General features: G+C 42.7%; 1 protein-coding gene across 2 annotated transcripts in view; it reads left to right on the forward strand.

The window, feature by feature from the left end:
• The window catches only part of LOC143212325 (discoidin domain-containing receptor 2), a 157,434-nt gene that overhangs the window by 126,254 nt on the left and 9,432 nt on the right, over positions 1–21,748 (forward strand). For both annotated transcript variants that reach the window (XM_076430993.1, XM_076430992.1), the window contains 5 exons: positions 3,025–3,256; positions 14,321–14,776; positions 20,061–20,268; positions 20,657–21,208; positions 21,399–21,496. In XM_076430993.1, the coding sequence (XP_076287108.1) occupies positions 3,025–3,256; positions 14,321–14,776; positions 20,061–20,268; positions 20,657–21,208; positions 21,399–21,496 (1,546 nt within the window). The remainder of the gene's footprint in view (positions 1–3,024; positions 3,257–14,320; positions 14,777–20,060; positions 20,269–20,656; positions 21,209–21,398; positions 21,497–21,748) is intronic.

The raw sequence follows: 21,748 nt of genomic DNA on the forward strand, positions 1-21,748 counted from the left end.
AGATTGTAGCAGCTTCCAATCTTATAGATAGATATGTAGATGTTCTTGTCATTCATTCTTCATTTGTTCAGTCAAACCTGTTTTTGTGCGGTCTTTTTTTATGTGATTTTATTGTTGTGCGATTTGTTTTTTATGCGGTATATGAATATCGAGATTCTGTTCGCCATATGTAAGTTCGCCGCGAGGTTAGGTCAATCTCAACCGTGTACCGACTACATGCTAACAAAAAATAAATCAACTCTAATATTTGTCAAGTCACGAAAGCGATTTCGAACCAGTTCATCACAAGAATATGCGCGTTTTGGACTACGACGAGTAGTATTGAATTATGTACATTTTGAGAAATTCTCCGTGTTTAAAATGAGAAATTAAAATTTCTTAAAATGTTTCCATGTCTAATGTAATTATTTATTTTGTGTGGAAAGCACTTTCTCGCTATTTCGTAAAGCTTTGACATATTTTCCAAGTGAAACTTTCGCGGTATCTAAGTGAGAGCGGTTTCTCTCCACCGCATAAAAAATAGTTTTCTTTAATACGTTGTGAAAAATTATTTGTTATAGCTATTTTTTTTGCGGTTTTGTTCTGCGGTCCCTATCTACCGTAGAAAAACAGGTGTGACTGTATTAATTCGCTGGTTAAGGACTGTAGTAGTTCCCAATTCTATGTACATAAAATTTATTCAGACACGTTGAAATGAACGTAGATAATATTAATTCCTACAGAATCGTTGCAGGTAAGTGTGCATACATAGACCTGAAATTTAGATCTGTCCAGGGTTCATTTGAAAATGTAGCCAACACGTCGCAACTGCAGTAATTTAAGGAAAAAGGAAATTAACTTCAATCTTTATTTATGTACAAAATTGATCAGATAAAATGTACAATATCCGAGATCGATAAAAATTGATATGTATTACATGAACGTGGGTCTAACGCCCATCAAAATAATTCTTGGTTAAGCACACCTCGCGGTGAAAATCAGCTTAAAACCGTCTCGTCTAGCAACTACAGTAAAATCAAACGGGGCAGACAAATCGGAAATGACGTGTAGCATGTATCTGTCGGCAAAGCGGTCCGTTAATAATTCATTGTGAAGGAAGAGGTGCCAGGAAGTCTCCGGGAATCGCATCCTCGGGCGAGCGTGTTATCCAGCTCGCTGGTAAAACATTTATAGGACGAGATGCCGGTTAATGAGAAACTAAAATGATAATTAAGCACGGCGAGTGAGACGTCAAACGGAGAAACGAACCGATTATGCACGAACCGTCTTGTCCCCGGTGTTCCTCGGCGGATCGGCTTGAAATCTCAGCGGAATTCTTTTCTCTCGCTATCTCTCTCGCGAGACGCGTTTTTCGCGGTAATCACGGGAGCTTTTTAATGCTTTAGACGAGCCCGCGAAAGGTATGTGCGAATACAATTATTAGCCAGCTCGAAGTGGCTTCCCCGCGTTTCTGGCGGCGCGGAATGAAGCGGAGTGGAGCGGCGGTGTGCCGGCTCATCTTTAATTCATGCCATCCGGTGGCTCGACTCGATCGATAAATTATAATTTCACCCCGTATCGCCCCGGCGCGAGGTGACGGTTATCCGTCAGCCGCGCGGAGGATCACGTATTTATACGATTTCCTTTCTACAACGATGTAACATTTCCGATTATACCCCACGTCCTTTTTCGCTCGGGACTTGTCGAGAAATTTTTATCGGCACGTCGATTGCGACGTCTCGCTCGGCGACGAGTCAATGGGATTTCAGGACAAAAATCGTGTTACAACATCGCTGCAGGGGTGACGTAACTCAAAAGTACAGTGATTCACGGTAATATTCGGCCAGTCTTGAGGCCAGTCTCGTGCGAACGCTGCAAAATTTAATTTAATTCATGAATTCTTTTCACAATGATGCTACAAGACGTGATGTTTTCCCACATTTCCTCTTGTCTATCCGTGTCCTTCGTCTTTTTATAAAACTAGTCTGAATTCGCATTGGATACATTACAATGGGACAATCTAATCACTGAATTTTTGAAGTATCTACTTGTTTGCCTAACTAAGAAATTATGTAATTCTTGGACATAACAACCAAGGACAAACAGGGTGTCTCGGAACGGGTGGTACAAGCGAACGTGGGACGATTCTATTTACAATCAGTTAAAATAAATATCGTCTGGCGCGTCTGATCATGGCTAACCAATTCTACTTCTCCTGAATGGTGGAACAGTGGTAGCCGCTGAATTTTTAAACTAGATTTTCCCGGAAGCAAAGACTCAACCGGGAAAATCGTTTGTTCTTACTTTTATTGGTTAATACATAGCATCATCTCATGGTCGTTCGTACCATCCTAAAACACCCTGTACAGAAATGTGTAAAACTTCAAGTAGAATTCCATAACACTAAACCTACAGGGCCTAAAAAGTAACTAGTACATGTTCTCTTATAAAAATGACAAGATTGATTTTATTTAGACTTTGTGCGGCTCCTACTATAATACGTGCTTTACTAAACATATTTATACAATCAATTCTTATAAAATCATTTTTATTATTTCAATAATTGTAACATAATAAATCTGGAACCATTTTGAACGGTGGTGGTAGGTTTAGCTATAAACAAATGTTTTGGATCTTCGATTTCTAGTCGATTGCAATCTGATACATTTTCCAGGATATTAACACACGTGTGTGCATTAGTAAACAAATAAAAATTTGTGAACTATTCAATATAGAAATTTATTCTTAAAGCGTCTGAAAAATCGCGCAGTAATTTTGATCCGGCCTGTACGGCTTCGAGCGCAAATGCAAACAGGAGATTTCTTTCACGTGGTTGACAGCATCATAAGCCCTTGAAAAAAGAGGAACTTCAGTCTTCTAGGGTTCGCCGCGTGTCAGTTCCCAAGAAACGATTCGACGTTCCATTTTTCCGGGGACTCGCCGTTAAAAAAAGGTTTCTCTTGCTAAGGGAAAGAATGGTGAAGCTGAGGAGGAAGGGGAAAAAATAAACGCCGGTAATCCCAGAGTAAATATTTACCCTTACAGGCTGAAGCAAGAGAGCCACGGAGGCGCCTGGTGCCCGAAGCAGCAGATCACGAGGGAACCACGCGAGTGGCTAGAAATCGATCTTCACACGGTCCACATGATCACCGCCACCGGCACTCAAGGACGCTTCGGCAACGGCGAAGGTGTCGAATACTCGGAAGCTTACATGCTCGAATATTGGAGGCCGAAGCTCGGGAAATGGGTTCGATACAAGGACGTACGGGGCGAGGAGGTGAGTTCTTGTTTCATTCATGCGATAATTGAAGAGATTATTACCTAAGAGGTATCAATTACACCTTGTTTGTCACAGTGAACATTCTCTTTTTAAACACCCATTCTCTTTTTTTAGCCTACTCCAAAACGTTTGACTTCTTCCTGTTTATGCTGTAAAGTGCATTTCTTTAACCCTTAGACCCAATCAAAATTGCTGTGTCATTATCCAAAATATTTTCCACATTATTAAATTCATTTATATTGAATACATTTCTAAAAATGTAAATAACTACTTAACGTTCGATTAAAAATCATTTGGACAATCCAATTCATATTATGCAAAATATGATTTTATTAATGAATTACAATATATGGTGATACATATAATAGTTGAAGTTTTAGAAATTTCTTAAACACAAACAAACATAGCAATGTAAAAATTATTTTAAGTAGCAATTTTGGCTATAATATGGCTCTTTATTGATTCATAGTAAAAATTACATAGCAATGGATTATTATAACCAGAGAGAAATGTTGTTCTCTTTGGAGAACGCGTAATGAATTCCCGCGTGTCAGAAGTTGCGAATTATACTCTCGGCTAGTGAGGCTCGCGATCGATTTTCTAAACGAATACATCGATGTTAAGTTAAACGGAGTTTATGGCGGAGTAGTTATTTCTCGAACGCAAACAGAGGAGCAGACGTACGACAGGAAGTTGTAAATCACTCTGCTCGTATTTGTTGCCTCAGAAAGCATAGTGATCTTGTTGAGACAATGTATGGCTCGAAGGAGTTAATGTGATCATGTAAATATCCTGAGGAATTTTATGCTCTCGCTAGGTGAAACGGAGTTTAATTCTGTATGCGTTTAAATAAACTTTCACAATGTTCTGAGAATCTAAAAAAGGCAAAAATCTATGATTATATTAAAAATATGAACATATAGAATTATCGAGCATTTCAGACGCATACTTTTTTATACTGTAGTGTACTCAATTCTATTCGATAAAAGTGGAACTAAATTCTAATTTAATTTTATCAAAAATAAAACACGATCTCTGTAATACATATGTATAAGATTGTGTAATGAATGAAACCACTTTCTTAAAATTAAACCTGCTATAATAGATGTTATTATTTTAAAACTCAAATTCGGAACAGTAAAAATACGAGAACTAAGAGGACGGTTAAAACGAGGTAAGAGCGGTAAGGTAATTTAAAATGACATAAAAGCTTTATTCTAATTCTGAGATCTTGGATCAAATCGTTCGCCTCTACATTTGGCACGAATGTTCGGAAAACGCGGTGCAAAAATACCGGCGGAATGTGATCGGTAATCCACTTACCGAGCCAGTAGTATAATAAGAGAAACAATGGAGGGATCATTCGACAGTTGATAGGCAGATCGGCTATTAGCGTTTAGGGGCGTGCGGTAGTGTTGCTCGTCGGATCCCCGTTTAGAAGCTGAAACCGCACAGCGAGGAGGCGCATAATTCAATTCAATTAACCGGTCACAACAATTCACCGGCGCGAAAGATCAACGAGGTTACGTGTAAGCGGAATCTCGCGGTTAAATTTAGTCACGGGGCGATACGCGTGTGGAGCTCGTCGGCAGCTTGCTATGGCAGAGAGAAAGAGAGAGAGGGACGAAGTGAGTGCGCGCGGATTATTGAGAATGATTTGTAGTTGTGTCCGCAAGTCCGCGGGCCAGTAACTAAACCGTGACGTTAACAAGACGTAAATCTCGGCGGTAATATGCTGTGGCCGGTCAAAGTGGTTCGCGGCCGATGCAATTTACCGGAATAGATCGGTAACCGTGAACCTACGACTTTAATTAGCAACACCCAACAATAGGGGCGGAGACCCCGTTCATTTATTCCCCGTGTGGGGAATATATACGTCTCCTACCCGTGTTACTCTCCCGCTAGAGAATCCGGTGAATCCACCGGTTCGGGTCTGACATCGATGAATGAACTGTCCTCCGAGCGTACTACGGCCACGCGTCGCCAAACTGCTTCTGTCGCCCGACGATACGCTATTATCGCGCCCCGGATGCTTGCCACAGGCTCTAAATCATTTTGATTTAACGACTTCAGCAAAATTGTTTTGTTTTTGCCGACCGTAAATACTGGCCGATGTGTTTCGCTCAAAGCGATTCTCGAAGGAAAGAGCTCTGCTCGGTGCGTTTGAGAGATTCCTGCTGGCAGAAGTATAGTCTGGCCGACTGAGATTGGAATCGCAACCTCCTCCGAGTCGAAAGACCGAGCGGGAATGAGATCAAAAGCATTACTTAGCCCGGGAGACGCCGATTTTTGACGAGAGATTCTGGTGGAACAGATTCGAAAAATCAATTTCGCTTCGTCCCGATCGAAAGTATATTTGAAAAATGCGAACCTCAATTTTCGTTGACGAATTGATGTTATTCAGTGCATTCGATGATGAGTACCTTTGAAGTCCTTTGTGTTATCCCAGCGTGACTGTTTAGAAGAAAATCATTCATTTTTTGCATTCGCTTGGCTATGACAGGTGCTACACGTCACGCCAACGAGGGCTTGAACGCCACACAGGTTGACATGATCGCACGCTGTACGATAAATAAATAAATGCAGCTAAAAAAATGTTTTTGCATCGTTTGAAGATGTATCTCGCAAGAAAATCCATTCCCATAGTAAAAATAGTTTTCTGGAGAAATAAATTCGTACCAGTTACTTTATAACTTAGAAACAACCTCTTTTCTAATTGAAAATACTTAATTGATGCTCGTAACAGATATTTACTTCACTCTAATCACTTCAGGCCCATACAAGCTGATAATAAATATTAGCAGACTCTTGCTTCAGAAGACAGGCCCGCAGAATTGCTAGTTCGTGTCTGAGTAATAATAAGCTTGATTTTAACCTTCTGCACTCGACTTTCATCTGCAAAACGCCATGAACGTCGGACAATGATTTACAGGCTTATAATTATAACTGATAATACGCGTGTATTTAATAGATTGTGAACATTTACACACAATGTTTAATTAATTATTAGACCGCGGATGTTAAGCATTTACTATTGTATCATTTTAAACTCAATAAAATGATTAAGAAAAGAAATAAATATCTACGTAGCTTCTACATCTTACAATGAATACAAACAATTTTTATTTTGCATAAAATTCTGCGGTCTATTAATTGTAATGTTTCCTTTTATTGATATAAGTACTTAAAAATTCTTAAGAACTTACTTGTCCTCTTCAGCATAGTAGAATGTACAATTATTAATATATAAATAATCTTTTTACAAACATTTCTGAAGATTTCTGTGAACATCAATGTTGCACGCGATAAGTGGTAATTGAAATCCTATAACTTCGTCCGTGCACTTTCGCCAGGCAAACTTTATAACATATTCGTCGTCTATCTCGTAGCGCAAAATCGGATAGAGAGTGAAGACCGTGGACATGTCTCGAAAGAAGTCTAAATTATACCCTCGAGCGGAAATCGCTGTCAGACATGGCCGACAATTTTCATTGAATTCCGACGCTCTCGGCATCCTCGTCCCGAAACAGAAACAAATATAAATCATCTCGACTTAGCGACGTTGTTTTCAGTTTTCCTCGGCTTTATGATTTCCCGTGGAAAAGCGGGTAGCGAACGGAAAGGAGCACGTATCTAGGTGGAGTTCTAAGGAACTTCCACTATTTCGTGATATTTGTTCTGAAGAGCGACGCCGGAGCCAATATAAGTCATTTCGCTCTGCCGACAATAACATTATTTTCGAGTATTTTTATTTTATTTCCGACGGACGCGACGCGAACGTTTATTCCAGGCGATCGTGATTCCCGAGAACAGAAAGGATAGAGGAGGCGAAGAAAGAGGGAGAGCGAGAGAGAGAGAGAGAGAGAGAGAACGAGAAAAAGGAGAGAGGGTGGTAGAAGGAGGAAGGAGGTGAACGTCCAGTCGACGAGGTGGATTTCCTTGGAAGTTAGTACGTGGAGAGAGAGGGTGCTTCGAGCTTATTTGTATAGGAGGGTGGATCAATAAAACGAGAGAAGGGAAAGTCGTCGCGTGCACGCGGGTCAGACGATTTCGACTCACCTACATAGGCGTATACCTGGCTGAATAGTCGAGGTCCTTCGAACCTACAACGCCGCGCATCCCACGAAGGTCGGATTCGACGAAATTTAACCTCCCTTCTTTGACCGCGCTTCCATTTGCATACCGTCGCGATATAACCTTCACCTCGCGGATGCTTCCTTCGCCGAGGCAACCCGACTTCTCCTCTGGATATTCTCAACAATAGTCGGCGAGAATGTTTCTCTAGAGAATGGTCCGTTTCAATTTTCGATATTCGAAACCTTATTCCGTTCCTAAAAGCATTCTCCTGCCAGTTTAAAGTTGCCTTAGTTCAACGTGAAGGGTGAAAAGCTGGAGAAAAAGTTAAGAATTAATTAATTACGATGTATAGTCTTTGATTCCGAACAGAGTGTACTGTATCGCTATTTAGTTACGTAACATCCACTGTATTTTAAAATGACAGTTTACCATTTAATTGTGGTACAAGAATAATATTTAGACGATAGTATTTACAAAATAATATTTATTTATTTTTAGTAGCATTCACACACACACACACACACACACACACACACACACACAGTTCCATGAAATGACAGTCCACCATTAAATTGAGGTGCAAAAATAAGATTTCGAGGAAGACATTCAAAGAATAATACATACTGTGTGTTTATATTTTCTCATACATTTAAATCCAGATAATGAGTAAGATATTTCTACTGTCGTATCACAGAAACGTATTTCCACGACTCAGACACTCCGTTCATTAAACACATCGAAGCTTGTATAAGGCTGCGACTCTCCAGAGGATCTCGAGATCCGAAGATTTTAATTAAAACGTCTAATTAAATTCCCAGGCTTACATCTCAATCCAGGAATTAATATACGTCCGGCGATCGTGCACTGAAGTATGCATAATCCATAACATTTAATTTCAACGTCACATGTTTTACGAGTGACAAATCAATGGTCAATGGCGCCGAATACCGACGCGACGTCCAGACTATCTAATTTGGTATGATAACCTCGGTTTTAATTACCTACATCGTTCGCAGAGACGCACGGTCGAGGATGAGAAATTAAAAGAATGACATTTATGAATTCGTAATAGATTACGGTCCCGAAACCGCGCAGCCTCCCGCGGCTCGTTTTAATCTCGCCCACAAAGCGGTCTAATTGAGTAAACGAGTGGATACGACGCCGGACCGAAAAAGAGCGAAAGGAAATCGAGAGATTCTCGTTAATCGATGGCGGTCATTATTCGTGGAAGCGTGTGCTAGGTGAAAAGAAGTCGTTCGTCGAGCGTTCATTACCGTCTGGACATTCACCGGAAACAGGTACCGGGTTCGTATGAACCGGGCCACCCAAAAAACTTGGTCGACGGGATAAACCGGCAGAAATTCGTGTCTCTTTCCACCCGCTGCGAGGTCCACGCTGTCCCCCGCTTAATTACACAACGACACTCGGCTTATCCGACGAATAATCTCTCCTAACAGCTCGGCTTCGGCCGGACAACGTCGGTGGTACCAGCGCGGGTTGTCAACGGGTCGGCGTTTACAGTCCTCTCTCCAGTGAAACCGACGAAAAAAAGAGAAGGGCAAAAAAAACACTCATCGTGAATCGTCTAATATTTTCAAGCTGAACCGTATTTGGTATGACGGAGACAGGCGCGCGAGAATAAATTGCTGATCCCCGGTGCTGACCTCATGGTCTAGCCGAGTTAATCGTTTCCATAAAATATATCCGCTCGTTCAATATTTCGCTAAAATTCCAAGAGTGTAATTTGCTCGTAGGAGCCGAGAGAGGGTGGTATTTTACGTTTTATCCGGAGAGGAAAGGCGTATTTTTATTGCAAACGCTCTCCGCGATGACGCGCGGTTTAGTCCGAGAAGTATTAGCAGTGGCGCGGCGCTGCGGCGGCTGTCTGTATAATCCTCTTCCGATCGCGTTTATGGTAGTTTTTCATTGACGTCCGATGGGTAAAATATTGTTGTATCCGATGAAGCAATATGCTTTTGTCCTACACTAAACAAACCAACTGCGTCTATTTGCAGAAGTCAATTGACTGGCCAGCTCTTGTCAATAAACGTTATCGATTGAACGAGGGTTGGTTTGCGGAGTGGCGAGGCAAAATATTTGGACCTCTCCGTGCGCTGCGCGTCATGGGCTAATCGAACACTCGGTTTTTGTGAATAAAGCATTGTGGAAACACTGGGTCCACTTTCGTCCTCGATATCTTATAATTGGGGATCTGTATGCAAAATATATAAACAGTTTTTAAAGTTGAAAGTCTATTCTCATTCTCTTAATAATCTTAATAGTTGTGTTGTAACAAGTCGGTGATTCTGAAACTAAAAAATCCAGACGAGAATAGCGTTTCACCTCGGTGCGTGACGCATCAGACTCATTAAAAAAGTTTTCACTTCAAAAACTATAAACGCCAATAAATCTCCCACCATATTACATCTGAACGGGGCAGCACTTTACGTTGGGAACATTCACGCGAAACCAATATAATTAATTAATCGCTGACCAAGCTGCGGGCAATTATAGCGTGCACTTCAACTTTAAATTGACCCGGTTATTATGAAATGGAATAATCCGCGTAGGGCTGGAGAAGCCATTAAAATTAGACCAGTGTCAAGAGCCCTCTTGTTCGACGCGCATAGAATGACATATCCGTTTCTGTCAGGAGCGTCTGCCTTTACAAGAGGGTGGTCCTTATTTTTCAACATTCGATTATTTTTTGTCCTCCTAAATTGTTACAGTCCTCTGTATTTGCTCCAAAATGATGTGTTTCAAATGTGGAAGGAAATTGAACAAACTAATACTTCCAAAACAACAGAACACGATTATGTTGCAAAATATAAAGTGCTAAACAACTATTCAAATTACACAGCTACCTCCACGGAAAATGTTTCGATAAATCTCTTTATTCCAGCACATACACTATGATAAAAATTGTACACAATCCAAATACAGTCTTGTCATTTTTGTAAGGTAAAACATTTTAATCGGTTCTAGTGTTTTGGTGTGCTGTTATTCTAGTGTTAAGCGTGTACAGGGGGTAATTGGACCCCATACATTTTTGGAGAAAAATGAAAGAAAAAATTCGTCTGTATAAGTATTTGTGAAATTTTATTGACTTTTAAAAGATAAGTATACAATATTTAATTTTCCATTCCTCAACTTTTTATTTCCGTTTCTGTCAACCTGGGATGCATTTGCACCCCATGCACAGAGAGAAGGTGAAACACTTCATATCCCACGTTATTCTCCTATCATATTAGACAGGCAAGATAAGAAAAGATCGAAAGTCGAAGGATAAGGGCCACCCTATTTGACAAGCATCGCGTTCGTTTCTTTTTCGATTGGAAGTCAGAAACACGATTGCGTCGGAAGGAAACACGATTAAAAGATGATCGTCGTCGAGCGAACCGGGCACGTTCTCGGTAATTGGGACCGGTAGCTGACACCGTTTTATTTGCGCTCGTTATTCCGACCGCGACGCTGCTACCTGATGTTTAGCACATCGAAAAGCAAACGCGTGGAGAGAGAGAGCGTTAGTGTCGGGCCAAGGCGCGCGGCGCGGCGGGCTGAGCCGGGCGGGCCGGGCCAAGCTCTAGCGAACGGTGAAATACAATGAGCCGACACGTATGAAATTTCGCTGCGCGCCGCGGAACCATCGTAGACAACTACCTCCCATTCTCTACTTCGTTACAAGTGTTTAATGAGCGCGCCGCGGTGATCCGTACTGACCCGGCCAGCTACGCTCGTTAAGAGACTGAAATATGCCCGCGAATGGAACACAGTTCTGAAAGAAGCCCGCTCCAATGAGAAAATAAAATATCGCCGAGGCGGTCGCGGCGTCGGGAAAAATTTCGATGACGTCGCAGCCGAGTCCGTGCATCTGTGTACGTGTGCGCGGAAACAAGCCGTGACGTAAATTACGATCGTGTACACTCGCGCGACGCAGAAGTAATAGAGTAAGCACAATATACGCGGGGGTGTACCTGTTTTAATGGCGACGAACAAAATCGGGGCAACGAGACTGGTTTCTTTTGTACCTGTGCTGTAAATGCAATATAGTTTATACCAATATGAATTAATTCCGCATCCTTATATAAAAGATGAAACAACAATTTTTGAAACATCTATAGAATGGTTAAATTATTAATTCAGTTTACCTACCGGCCATTAATAGGATTTTTAATAGTTGTGCTGTATCAAAAGAAAGCATAGAAATTTTCGTTCACATTGCAATCTTAAATGAAACTATTAGATGACGTTATTGAGGGTGACTTGTTAGTTCACAATGAAAATTGTTGTTGCTGTTGAAGGTTCTATTAAAAAGTGTTTAGCTATGTACCATAGATTTTTCAAAATAAAAGTAGGGAAAGAAAACCACGTTAAAAATTATAGTACAAAACATAAGAGCAAGACATTCAAGTAAAAGTCATGATTACTGAAAGCACAATTACTCGAGTCTATTGAGTATTAATATTGAATTTTACGCTAGCTATAGATACATACGAGGCTGTTAAATATTAAAATAGAAGGATCTACGGGGTGCGTAAATTGCAGTGGGATCTTAAATCAACGAACGTTATTCCCATTGGAAACGGCTAAAGGAAGCTGGAACTTTAGCGAGGTCTTTGATGATTTCCGAAAGGATTCTGCAAATTTTTCGCTTATTCCGAGAAAAGCCGAAGGCGGTGGCCCGGCAAAGCGGGGCGAGCGAAAGGTCGAAAATACGACAGCATTTACGAGCCGTCGACTCGTCCTCCAAGAAAAATAAGTAATCTCGATATTTATCTCCACGCCCACGCGTTCCGCCGCGAAATGACTCGCGATCCCGGGACTTTTCCAACGTCGGGCCGAACGATCGTGTTTCTTAAAAATCATCCAGACTTCCCCCTGTCTCCGCCTTTCTGCCGCAACTCGCTCTCGCTATAGCGGTGTTCCTTGTCACATTTCGTCGCAGACAAATGCCAAGCCTCCGGTCGAAGAAGTCGTAGCAGGGCGTGGCCCACCACCAACGCCCATTTTATGTTAATGTTTCCGTGCGTTTCTTGATCCCGAATAGCCCCGGCCCGCGGACAGCTACCGAACAGAAGCCGCCGTTGATGATGAGTCCCGTGTCGTCGAGGAAGATCGTGACGGATAAGTCGCCTGACGGTTTAATTAGACGGATATTTACGCAACGGGTGGTCCCCGAGGTGTAGCCGCACGAATTTCCTCCGATGCGTCACGTGCTCGCGAAACTCGTTCGTTCGTTGACCTTTTCGAATTTCACCGGCGTTCATCGATTTCGGAGCGAACCGTTCCATCCCGGGACAACCGGAGTTACAAACGCTACACCTGAATTCGAATTTTTTAAATTGATATTTAGAAGTGTATTCACACGAATGAGAAATGCGTAAAGAATTTTAAATATTTGCTTTAAGCCTACGACAGCATAACGAGATGTTGAGGCCCAGACGAATTCTCATTTTACTTTTATTATATTAAATATTAGTATATTTAATACTAGATTTATATCCGTAGCACTGAAACTCACTGTTGTACAATATATCATAAAAATAACGAGAATAGGTTTATGAGTCCCGTAAACGCTAAACTAACATAGCATATTTAATTAGAGACTGTAATGAGTACCTCAGCAATATTTTCGAAGCCTAAGACAATAAGAGATCAATAAGAGCCATATTGCCAGCGGACTGTTAAACTAAAAATCAGCCAAGATCATAGATCAGAGTCATAGTAAATATTCAGTTGACTCGAACGTCAGAAAAGAGACTGGAGAGTCTAAACTTGCATAAATACCGGCAGCCTAATTACCAGGCTAGAATGGCTGCTTGTAGCTGGATGTTATCCGGGCTGAATTATTGTCTCTGTCCCGTCGGTTTCGCGTCCCCAGGGCGGAGGAGGAGCCGGGAATATTTTTAGGAACATTATTACGAGTCGTTAAGGCATACCACGGCGCCGCGATTTCTCGTTTCACGCGTTCTCAGATAGAACAACGGCTGTTCTATTCAGTCCCGAAGGCCGAAACGCGTGTATCAAGGAGGAGGATCGGGAATTTCTCGGACGGCGCGGCGTCTCGGAGGGTCGTCCCTTTCGAAACAAAGGACCTCTTATTTTCCACTTACCAACTTGACAGCGTTTCTCGACCCTGCCACACGAGATTCTCACGTATGCTCGCTTACGTGACCGTGGTTTATCGCGCTCGTGATCCCGACAGGTGTACACGCGTGCACTGTGCCCGAATCTTTATTATTGATACCCGGCATCGATGGTTTATGGCATTTTAATGATACCTTTCGGGAACCATACTTATCCCCTCCGGTGACGCTGCGGAGGAGGAAATTGCTGTAGAGATAAATATTCGAACGATTCACCGATTCGACCACTTTAGCGAATGTTTGCACGTTGGACGTCGAATTTAATACTTTCCTTAAGTACTGTAATCTCTGACTGGAGAACAGCTCTTCGGCACTTTAGTACTCGACTATGTGCTAGTTTGTGTAATCGAAAATTTGTATGTGGTTTTAGTGGTTTATTGTTCTATGCCTATGTTTTGTACTTTTGTTGATGATATCGTAACGTAATGGGTAATATTAACGTAATATAAACCTTGTCCGTTCTTTCTATCAATCTGACACATTTTTCACTGATTCTGGATAAATAATGTATCCCACCCATCGTCAGTGTAAATTCGGTATTACGTCTAATAAGTTGATCAGGTGTAATTCATTTTGAAACATGTTTTAATCCTCCAGTGCACGGATTGCTTCAATTTTCTGTAAATTATCTTGTAATTCATCAATGAATTTTTGTTTTACTACGAGTAATGTTATGCAATACAGCAAGAATAGCGTTACGTGATCAGCTCTGCATTGTTCTTGTGAGGGTTAATGATTCGAAGAGTGTAGAATAAACTCTCTCTTCGATCATGTCAATCTTGTAAGACAGATTGTTGTGCAGAGTATGTAACGAGTGGCTCGATATTGTCTGTTGCAGGTGATCAAAGGGAACACGAACACCTACTTGGAGTCGAAGCACGAGCTAGAACCGCCGATGTGGGCAAGCAAAGTTCGGTTCTTGCCGTACAGTTATCATCAGCGCACGGTCTGCATGCGCGTGGAATTGTACGGTTGTCAGTCGAAGGACGGTATCGTGTCGTACTCAATGCCACAAGGTGACAAACGCGGTATCTGGGAGTTCTACGACGCGACTTATGACGGCTACTGGGACGGCCAGCTACTGCGCGGCCTCGGACAGCTGACCGACGGCAAGATCGGCCCGGATAACTTCAAGATGAGCTATTACGATTACGATCGAGGCCAGGGATGGGTCGGATGGAGGAACGACACCAGATCCGGCCATCCGCTCGAGATCAAGTTCGAGTTCGACCACGTTCGGGAGTTCTCCGCCGTTCACATTTATTGCAACAATCAGATCACCAAGGATGTACAGGTCAGTCTCAAAAGTTGTGGATAATCACTAGACAACGGATCTTTATGCAAAATAAAAATTGGCTGCGTAGGTTGCAAGAAATAGAAACCAAATAGAATGCTGTTTCCTCCCTTAATAATTTTAATAGATGAGAAATCATATATTGACATCTTCAATTTTCAAAATTTTCCTGCAATTTTCAATTTCATCTACTCAATTTTCCTATAAATGCATGAAAATCCGCAGTCTAATAATCACAGTATAATCCGAACAGGGGGTACGAGCTGGATGAGGCAATTATTTACAATTATTTACGTTATCCTAACAGTTTTGTTGCGAATACCTAAAAAAAACTAAGGCGGTAACATGTGTAGGGAGAAGTTGTTCAGAATTTGACCTCGAGAACATATGTATTTCTAGGTCATCAAATCAGTGAGCAGGATCCACTTCTAAATAATTATCCGAGGTTCTACTACAATGGTGCACAAACCATTTAAATCGTTTTTCATGTTTAAGTTTTTCTGGAGGACTTTTATCATCTTATGATAAACACAATTTTTATCATCTTCCTCGCGATTCCAACCAAACGAAATTTTTTCATAATTTTAATTGCACGTCATCTAATAAACTGATTTGTTAACTGGTTGTTAAACACACTGCGATTCTTAATTCCGATTAATTTCAATAAACAGCAACATTCAGCTGCATCATAAAATATAGGCGATAACACATACATATACGACAATCCTGCAGGATATCGTTGAATAAAACTAGTAACAATTTATCTCCATTAGATTAAGAACGAAAGCAGCAAAATTATAATAATAACCGATCGTAATGTAATACTCTCTAGCCTTCAATAGACTTGAAGCTGCGAGGATGTTCAAGAGCAGCTATTTATCTGATAGTACTGAATGATTTACGCGACTTGCTGAACTAGCTCTTACATAGCAGAATATATTTGAATAGAATTTCCATGAAACATATTCAAGAAAACACTTTATACAGGATCAAAGGATTTATGTCACAAGTGAAATGTGGCTTACTATATCAATTCGACACGCCGTTATAGAATCCGTAATATGCTTCGTCGAGGTATTCTCAATTTTCCCATAAAAAATATTCCATCACTTTTTCCACTCAATTTGGAAGAGTCTGTTTTGGCGAATCTCGCGTTTCATTCAATGATTATTGACAGTAACGAAGTTTGGCGTGTAACCTGTAGGAGGGTCGATTTCGGCTCGTGATTTGGCAGGCAGAGCAGAACGAACAGCAACTAGAGCCTTCCCCAATCTTTGCGGGTCGTGATCTTTGTATCCCCACGAATAAACCCTCGGGCAGATTTTTGGCCCCTAGGACAGTCACGTACATAGGCTCTACAACAGACTAATTTAAATTCTGTATGTTGACACTTCATACTAATACTGCCACTCCGCTATTATTCAATTCTTTAAAATATCTGCAAACAAAAAAAAACAGATATTTTCCTAAAATTAGCCATTAACCCTTTGCGGAAACTCTACAGAATTTATTATGTTCAAGTAATATCAAACGAACTTTCATTTACACTTAGAAATATTGGAAATATGTTCCTCGAGAAGCTGAATCCTGCACCATCGTTCTCTGGGAAGAAATATATCGTTACTAAAATAATTAAACTATTTGTTTGCTTTAACTTTAAAAAATAAATACATTTCCACAAATGATTGCTATAGGTATGAAATTTTCATTGACGTACCGTCTAAATTACAATCATCATACACCTTTCTAAAAAAAAACTTACAGAAATAGTATTAACTTGATCCCTACGAATTTTTTTAGTTCACTCAATTTCACGTAGCAACGAAGAACCAGTCTTTTAAATGTGTTTTCCTTGTTCCGAGATAGAAAAGAAAATTGTGCAAGAATGTGTTAAACGCAGCACGTATTCCGTCATTTAACTTTCATACGCTGCTTTGCAGTTCATAATCTCGTTCGGTAGAAAAAAAAACCCTCGGGAAACAACCGAGAAAAGCTCTCCATCCGCGAAGGGTTAAACGTCGTCTTTTGCCCGTCCATTTTTCTAATTTCGAGATCGATCGGGCCTGACTTCCCTTTGTTACGGATATCCATTAGAGGATAGAATTTCCCCCGTAATCTCCTTATCGGCGGCTCGCTTTGAACGCGAGCCCGGCACCGCGTTATTTTCAAATTTCCTGCGTGATCGTTCACCGAATATCCGCGAGGATGTGCGAAAAAATGTGGATAGACGCTCACGCGCGACAGGGAGGAAATTGGAAGAGCCTGCGGCGGTGAGTCGCCAGAGCTGACGATACAAAGAAAAAAAGAAGATGAGGACGAGAGAGAGAGAGAGAGAGAGAGAAAAATAGTGGTACAGATGAAGAGAAAAATGCCAGGCGCGAAGTCGTGGCGAAATGTGCGCGAAGATCTCGCGCCAGTCTTTAATCCATGGCCTTGGGAGGATGAGGCTGGATGAAAGGAAGAGGGTTGAGGGGGTTGAAACGATGGTGCACGCCATGAAATCCAGTTTCCACGACCCGGAGTCAAGGTCGGGCGTAGAGGATGGGTAACGAGGCGCAACAACGCCGGGCCCCTGGGTTTCGAACGGATGAAAAGAGAAAGAGGAAACGAGCCAGAGGGTTGCGGGGGTGAGTCTTCTGCGATGCGATTTTACAGGGTGGCAACAACAGCCGCCCTAGGGGTCGCCGCGGTGGCGCTTGGGTGTTGCCCGTTTTCTCGGTGAAAATTTTCCGGCCCCGCGAGCTTCCGGCCACGAATTTCTATATAATGGCCTCGCCGCGGTATCAAGATTTATTTCAATAGAACCCCTCATTACCCTGGCCAGACCCCGCTCTCTCTTCGTCGCTCTCCTCTCTCTCTCTCTCTATGTTCCATAATCGGCCGGCGAAAAAGGGGCTCGCAACAACAAACAATCCTTGCAGAAAGGAGCAGCCTTTAAGACGCGCAATTTCCTGACGCTGTTCTCGCCGAATACCCGCAACCTCGGTTTCGTTTTATTTCTTTGAGGTCGGATGAAAAATCGTGGACAGGGTCAGAGAATGGACGACGAACATGGCGCGGTTTGCCTCCCCGGTTGCTTCAAATGAACGAACCGTTTTACTTTTATCTTACTTTTATATGAGATCGCGAGATAGTCGCGGGAAATCTCGGGCTGGTTGCTCCCGCTTTTAAACGGAGAATATTGTTCCATTTCCTTCTTTATGCGTTTTGGAAATTCTCGCTGGGTGTCCCGCGCGTTCTATTCTTCTACGTTTGGCATATTAATGTGACTCGGTCTTCGTGTGCACATTGTGCTTCTTTGAAATTCTATACCATTTATGAGTTGTCCAAAAAGAGTTCATACATTCTTGTTTTATATTATACTTTTGCTAACACATTTAATTAAATCATGATAGTGTATTCCTCGACCTCTTGTCACTGACAACAGCTGCCAGTCACAGTTAAGCGTCCCTCTGTGAAGGATAACAAGTAATGATAAACCTTTTCTGTCTAATATTTTTTATATAATACTTGCACCAGCACATTCGCGACACTTTTCTGCTCAAAACGACCCCAAACACGGTTAATCCACAATGTATTAGAGGCCCTTTTATCGGAGCAACTTAGTAAAACATGAGTCTTCGACAGATGAAGGCATTTAAAACTCCGATGGTACGAAGAATTTAAATGAGCACAAGCACGCATTTTCCCCGGGGTTCGTAGATCAAGGTATACCGATCCTGAAGACGGACTTCGGCGCGCAGAAAACGCAAGTTTTCCGGAACGACGTGGCTTGATGCGCGAATCTCTATGTAATGGGCCTCGAAACACTCTGCTCGCCGGTATCAAGATTTATTTGAATGGAGCGCCTCATTACCCAGCTCGGGGCTCGATTGTGTGCCGGAGACCAGGCAAGATGGAGGGCCGTGGAGAGGCAGAAAACGAGAGGTGGCGAAGGCAAGGGCAGCAGAAGCAGCTGCATCGGTTTTCGAGTGGGGAGTTCGCGAAAGAGGAAGGAAGGAAGGAAGGAAGGAAGGAAGGCAGGAAGGAAGGAAGGAAGGAAGGAAGGAAGGTTCGTGGAAGACGGGAAGGTTCTTAGGAGAGCGAGAGAGAAGTTGGCCTGGGTTAGGTGCGCTGACTCTCTCCGTCACGCACAATGGTGGCAAGCAACGAGCCGAAGGAGCAGATACGCCACGTATTCAAATACAATACCGACAGTCTGGCAAGTCGGCAGTCTATGACTGAGGTATGAGAATCCCGAGGAAAGGGGTGAGGGATCGGGCGAGGTGGTAGCAGCCACCCCTAAACGCCCCCTCCTATTAACAAGCGCTCGTTCGCGCGGATAGGACACGTCTTCTGAAAGACAGCACTTCAAAGCATCGCCGGTCTCGCTCCTCGTCTGTCCCACATGCCCTCGCCGTTTCGTGGCCGCCAGTTCGTCTTCCTCGGCTTCCTCATACTCCCGCAGACCGTCGAGCTTCCGCGGGCTTCGATGCCGTGCTCCCTTGAAAATCCATACGCGTCGTCGTTGCGTTCGTCTTCGGGGCTAAGAGAGTTAGATAATCTCAGCTTTGTAATCTCCGTTTCCAAGCCCTCACGCTCTCACGCTCACCCCCATAGACCACCCCGAGAACCCCCATAGACTCGCTACTGTTCCACCCGTTCTCAGCTTTTGCTCTTGCTCTTGTTCGCCGCACCGGTGCGTCAGCCTCTCGACCAAGCTTTCCTACTCTTCGTTTCCGGGCTGGTATTCCCAGCGCGTAACTATCTTACATTTTCCCGGAGTGGAATTAGCATTCCGCGCGACTACGACTACGACTACGACTGCGACTGGAAGCGCGAGTAGCAATTATCGGAATCGTCGGTGTCAACCCACTGTTGCCTCTATAAAGTTGTTCGTTACATCCCGTAATAAATAGTCGAGTATTCGGGGAATCGTACGATGTATTAATATCCGACGGGTTCTCTGGCACGCTCGATCCCATGGGCTCCAATCTCGCGCCACCAGATGGTGATTTATGGATATAGTTAATATTGAATATTAGTCGGTATATCATGTTTAGGAAGCACAATGAGCGGCTTAGTTTTGCTGGCTGCGAGAACCTTTACGAAGTGTTGCGAAAGACGCAGGAAGAAACATGTAAATATGTAATTGTTAAGAGACGATATTAGTGCAAATAAACCTGGAAGTACTATTAAATATAATGGTACCATATATTTTAACTGTTTGTTCGATTAGATATGCTATATTTCACACGGTCGAATGATCAAATTGTTAAACACACACTTCCCTTTCTGTCCGCAGGTATTTGCCGAAGCAAGCATAATGTTTAGTGTTGGTGGCCGGTATTTTACCGGCGATCCAACCGTGTACTCATATGTGGAGGACCGGATCTTCGAGCACTCGAGGAACATCTCGATCAAGCTCCACAATCGAATTGGCAAGTTCGTCAAGTTGAGGTTAAGCTTCGCCTCCCGGTGGATCATGATCAGTGAGATCACCTTCGATTCCGGTGAGTATATTTTACAAACACATTAATGAATAGATTGCTGCAGTTTGCGAATAAATAAATATTTGCCATATCGAAAATATGAATAATTTTTGCCAAGTGTTTCTATGCACCGCGCGTTTCGTCTCGCCGTAACTAAGAGATCGATTTATATTTATCCAAGAAAATAGTAACCTATGACAATTTTACTGCTTTCCAACGAGAACGTAAAGCGAATTTTGAAGATAGATTGAAAACGGTTGCCCGGCTATTGCCGTAAGGGTTAAAACGAGCGATTTACGTAAAAATGCTTGAAAAACGACGGAGCTCGGAGCACAATGCCGTACAGGCTCAGCAGAAATTGCGAGTACGTTACGAGATCAGTGAGGAGTGGTCGATTTGCTATTTCCAGACGTCGCTCACGGCAACTTCACCCCTGAAGCACCGCCCACGACCGAGGCACCCAGATTGCGGGATCGGATCTCAGCGCGTGACAATCCTCTCCAAGCCGAAGTGCCAGTCGTAAAGCAGGACGATCCTACTTACATGGCGGTGATCATCGGCGTTTTAACCGCGGTGATCCTCCTGCTGGCTGTTGCGATCTTCTTGATCGTCTCGCGGCACAGGCAAAGAAAGAACTTCGCCAGTCCGCTCGGCGCGAAGAGCGCGATACCCTCGGGCAATCATCAACACCTGTCTCCGGAGTCCGCGTACGGCACCACGGAGAAGGATCCCTCGTTGATGACCTACAGAGTCGAGGAGCTCGATGACCGATACACCGGAACCAAACTGACGACCTTACCCCGCGATCTGAACGATCGTCTGCTGGGAGACGTCAGGCTCGACGAGTACCAGGAACCTTTCCACGAGAACAAGTATAGGGAACCGCCGCACGCAGCTTACTATGGATACAGTACTGTTGTTCTAGACAACAAGGACCTCCATGATAGCGTTGAACAGTCTGGTGAGTACCAATCATTCTACCAACCTTTTATCTCCCCTGGGTCTTGCGATTTGGCCCTTTCAACCGAGTGACTATTTCATTATGAAAGACAAATCAAATTTTCCCATCCCTGGTTGAAAGGTTAACAAACCTTTCTAATTGTTCGACTGGCTCGAAAGTATAGTTAAAGAAGATCTGATTTTGTTTACAGATGCCACTTACGATTACGCAGTACCAATGCCCGTGCCTAGTGTAAGCAGTGACCAGGATAGCGTATTCTCGAAGTCTTCATCAAGGGGCAGCGCGAAGGTGAGTGTTTATTAACCTGATTTCATCATGTTTTAAATATTTTTTCAATAATTTCAATGTATTGAATGTTTCTCCCATGTCTTGCAATTAACTCGGACAATTTTTACCCTGCATAAAAATCCTACTTCGTTCTTTTCCATAAAAATTGTAAAACTGGTTTAATCAGATTTTATCGAAGCCGTAGCGTTAGCAGGGTATCCTGAAAAATACAACACGCAATTCCAGAGACAGAAAGTAACACGTTTCATTTCC

The sequence above is a fragment of the Lasioglossum baleicum genome, chromosome 9 (assembly GCF_051020765.1).
Source record: "Lasioglossum baleicum chromosome 9, iyLasBale1, whole genome shotgun sequence".
NCBI classification, from domain to species: Eukaryota; Metazoa; Arthropoda; class Insecta; order Hymenoptera; family Halictidae; genus Lasioglossum; species Lasioglossum baleicum.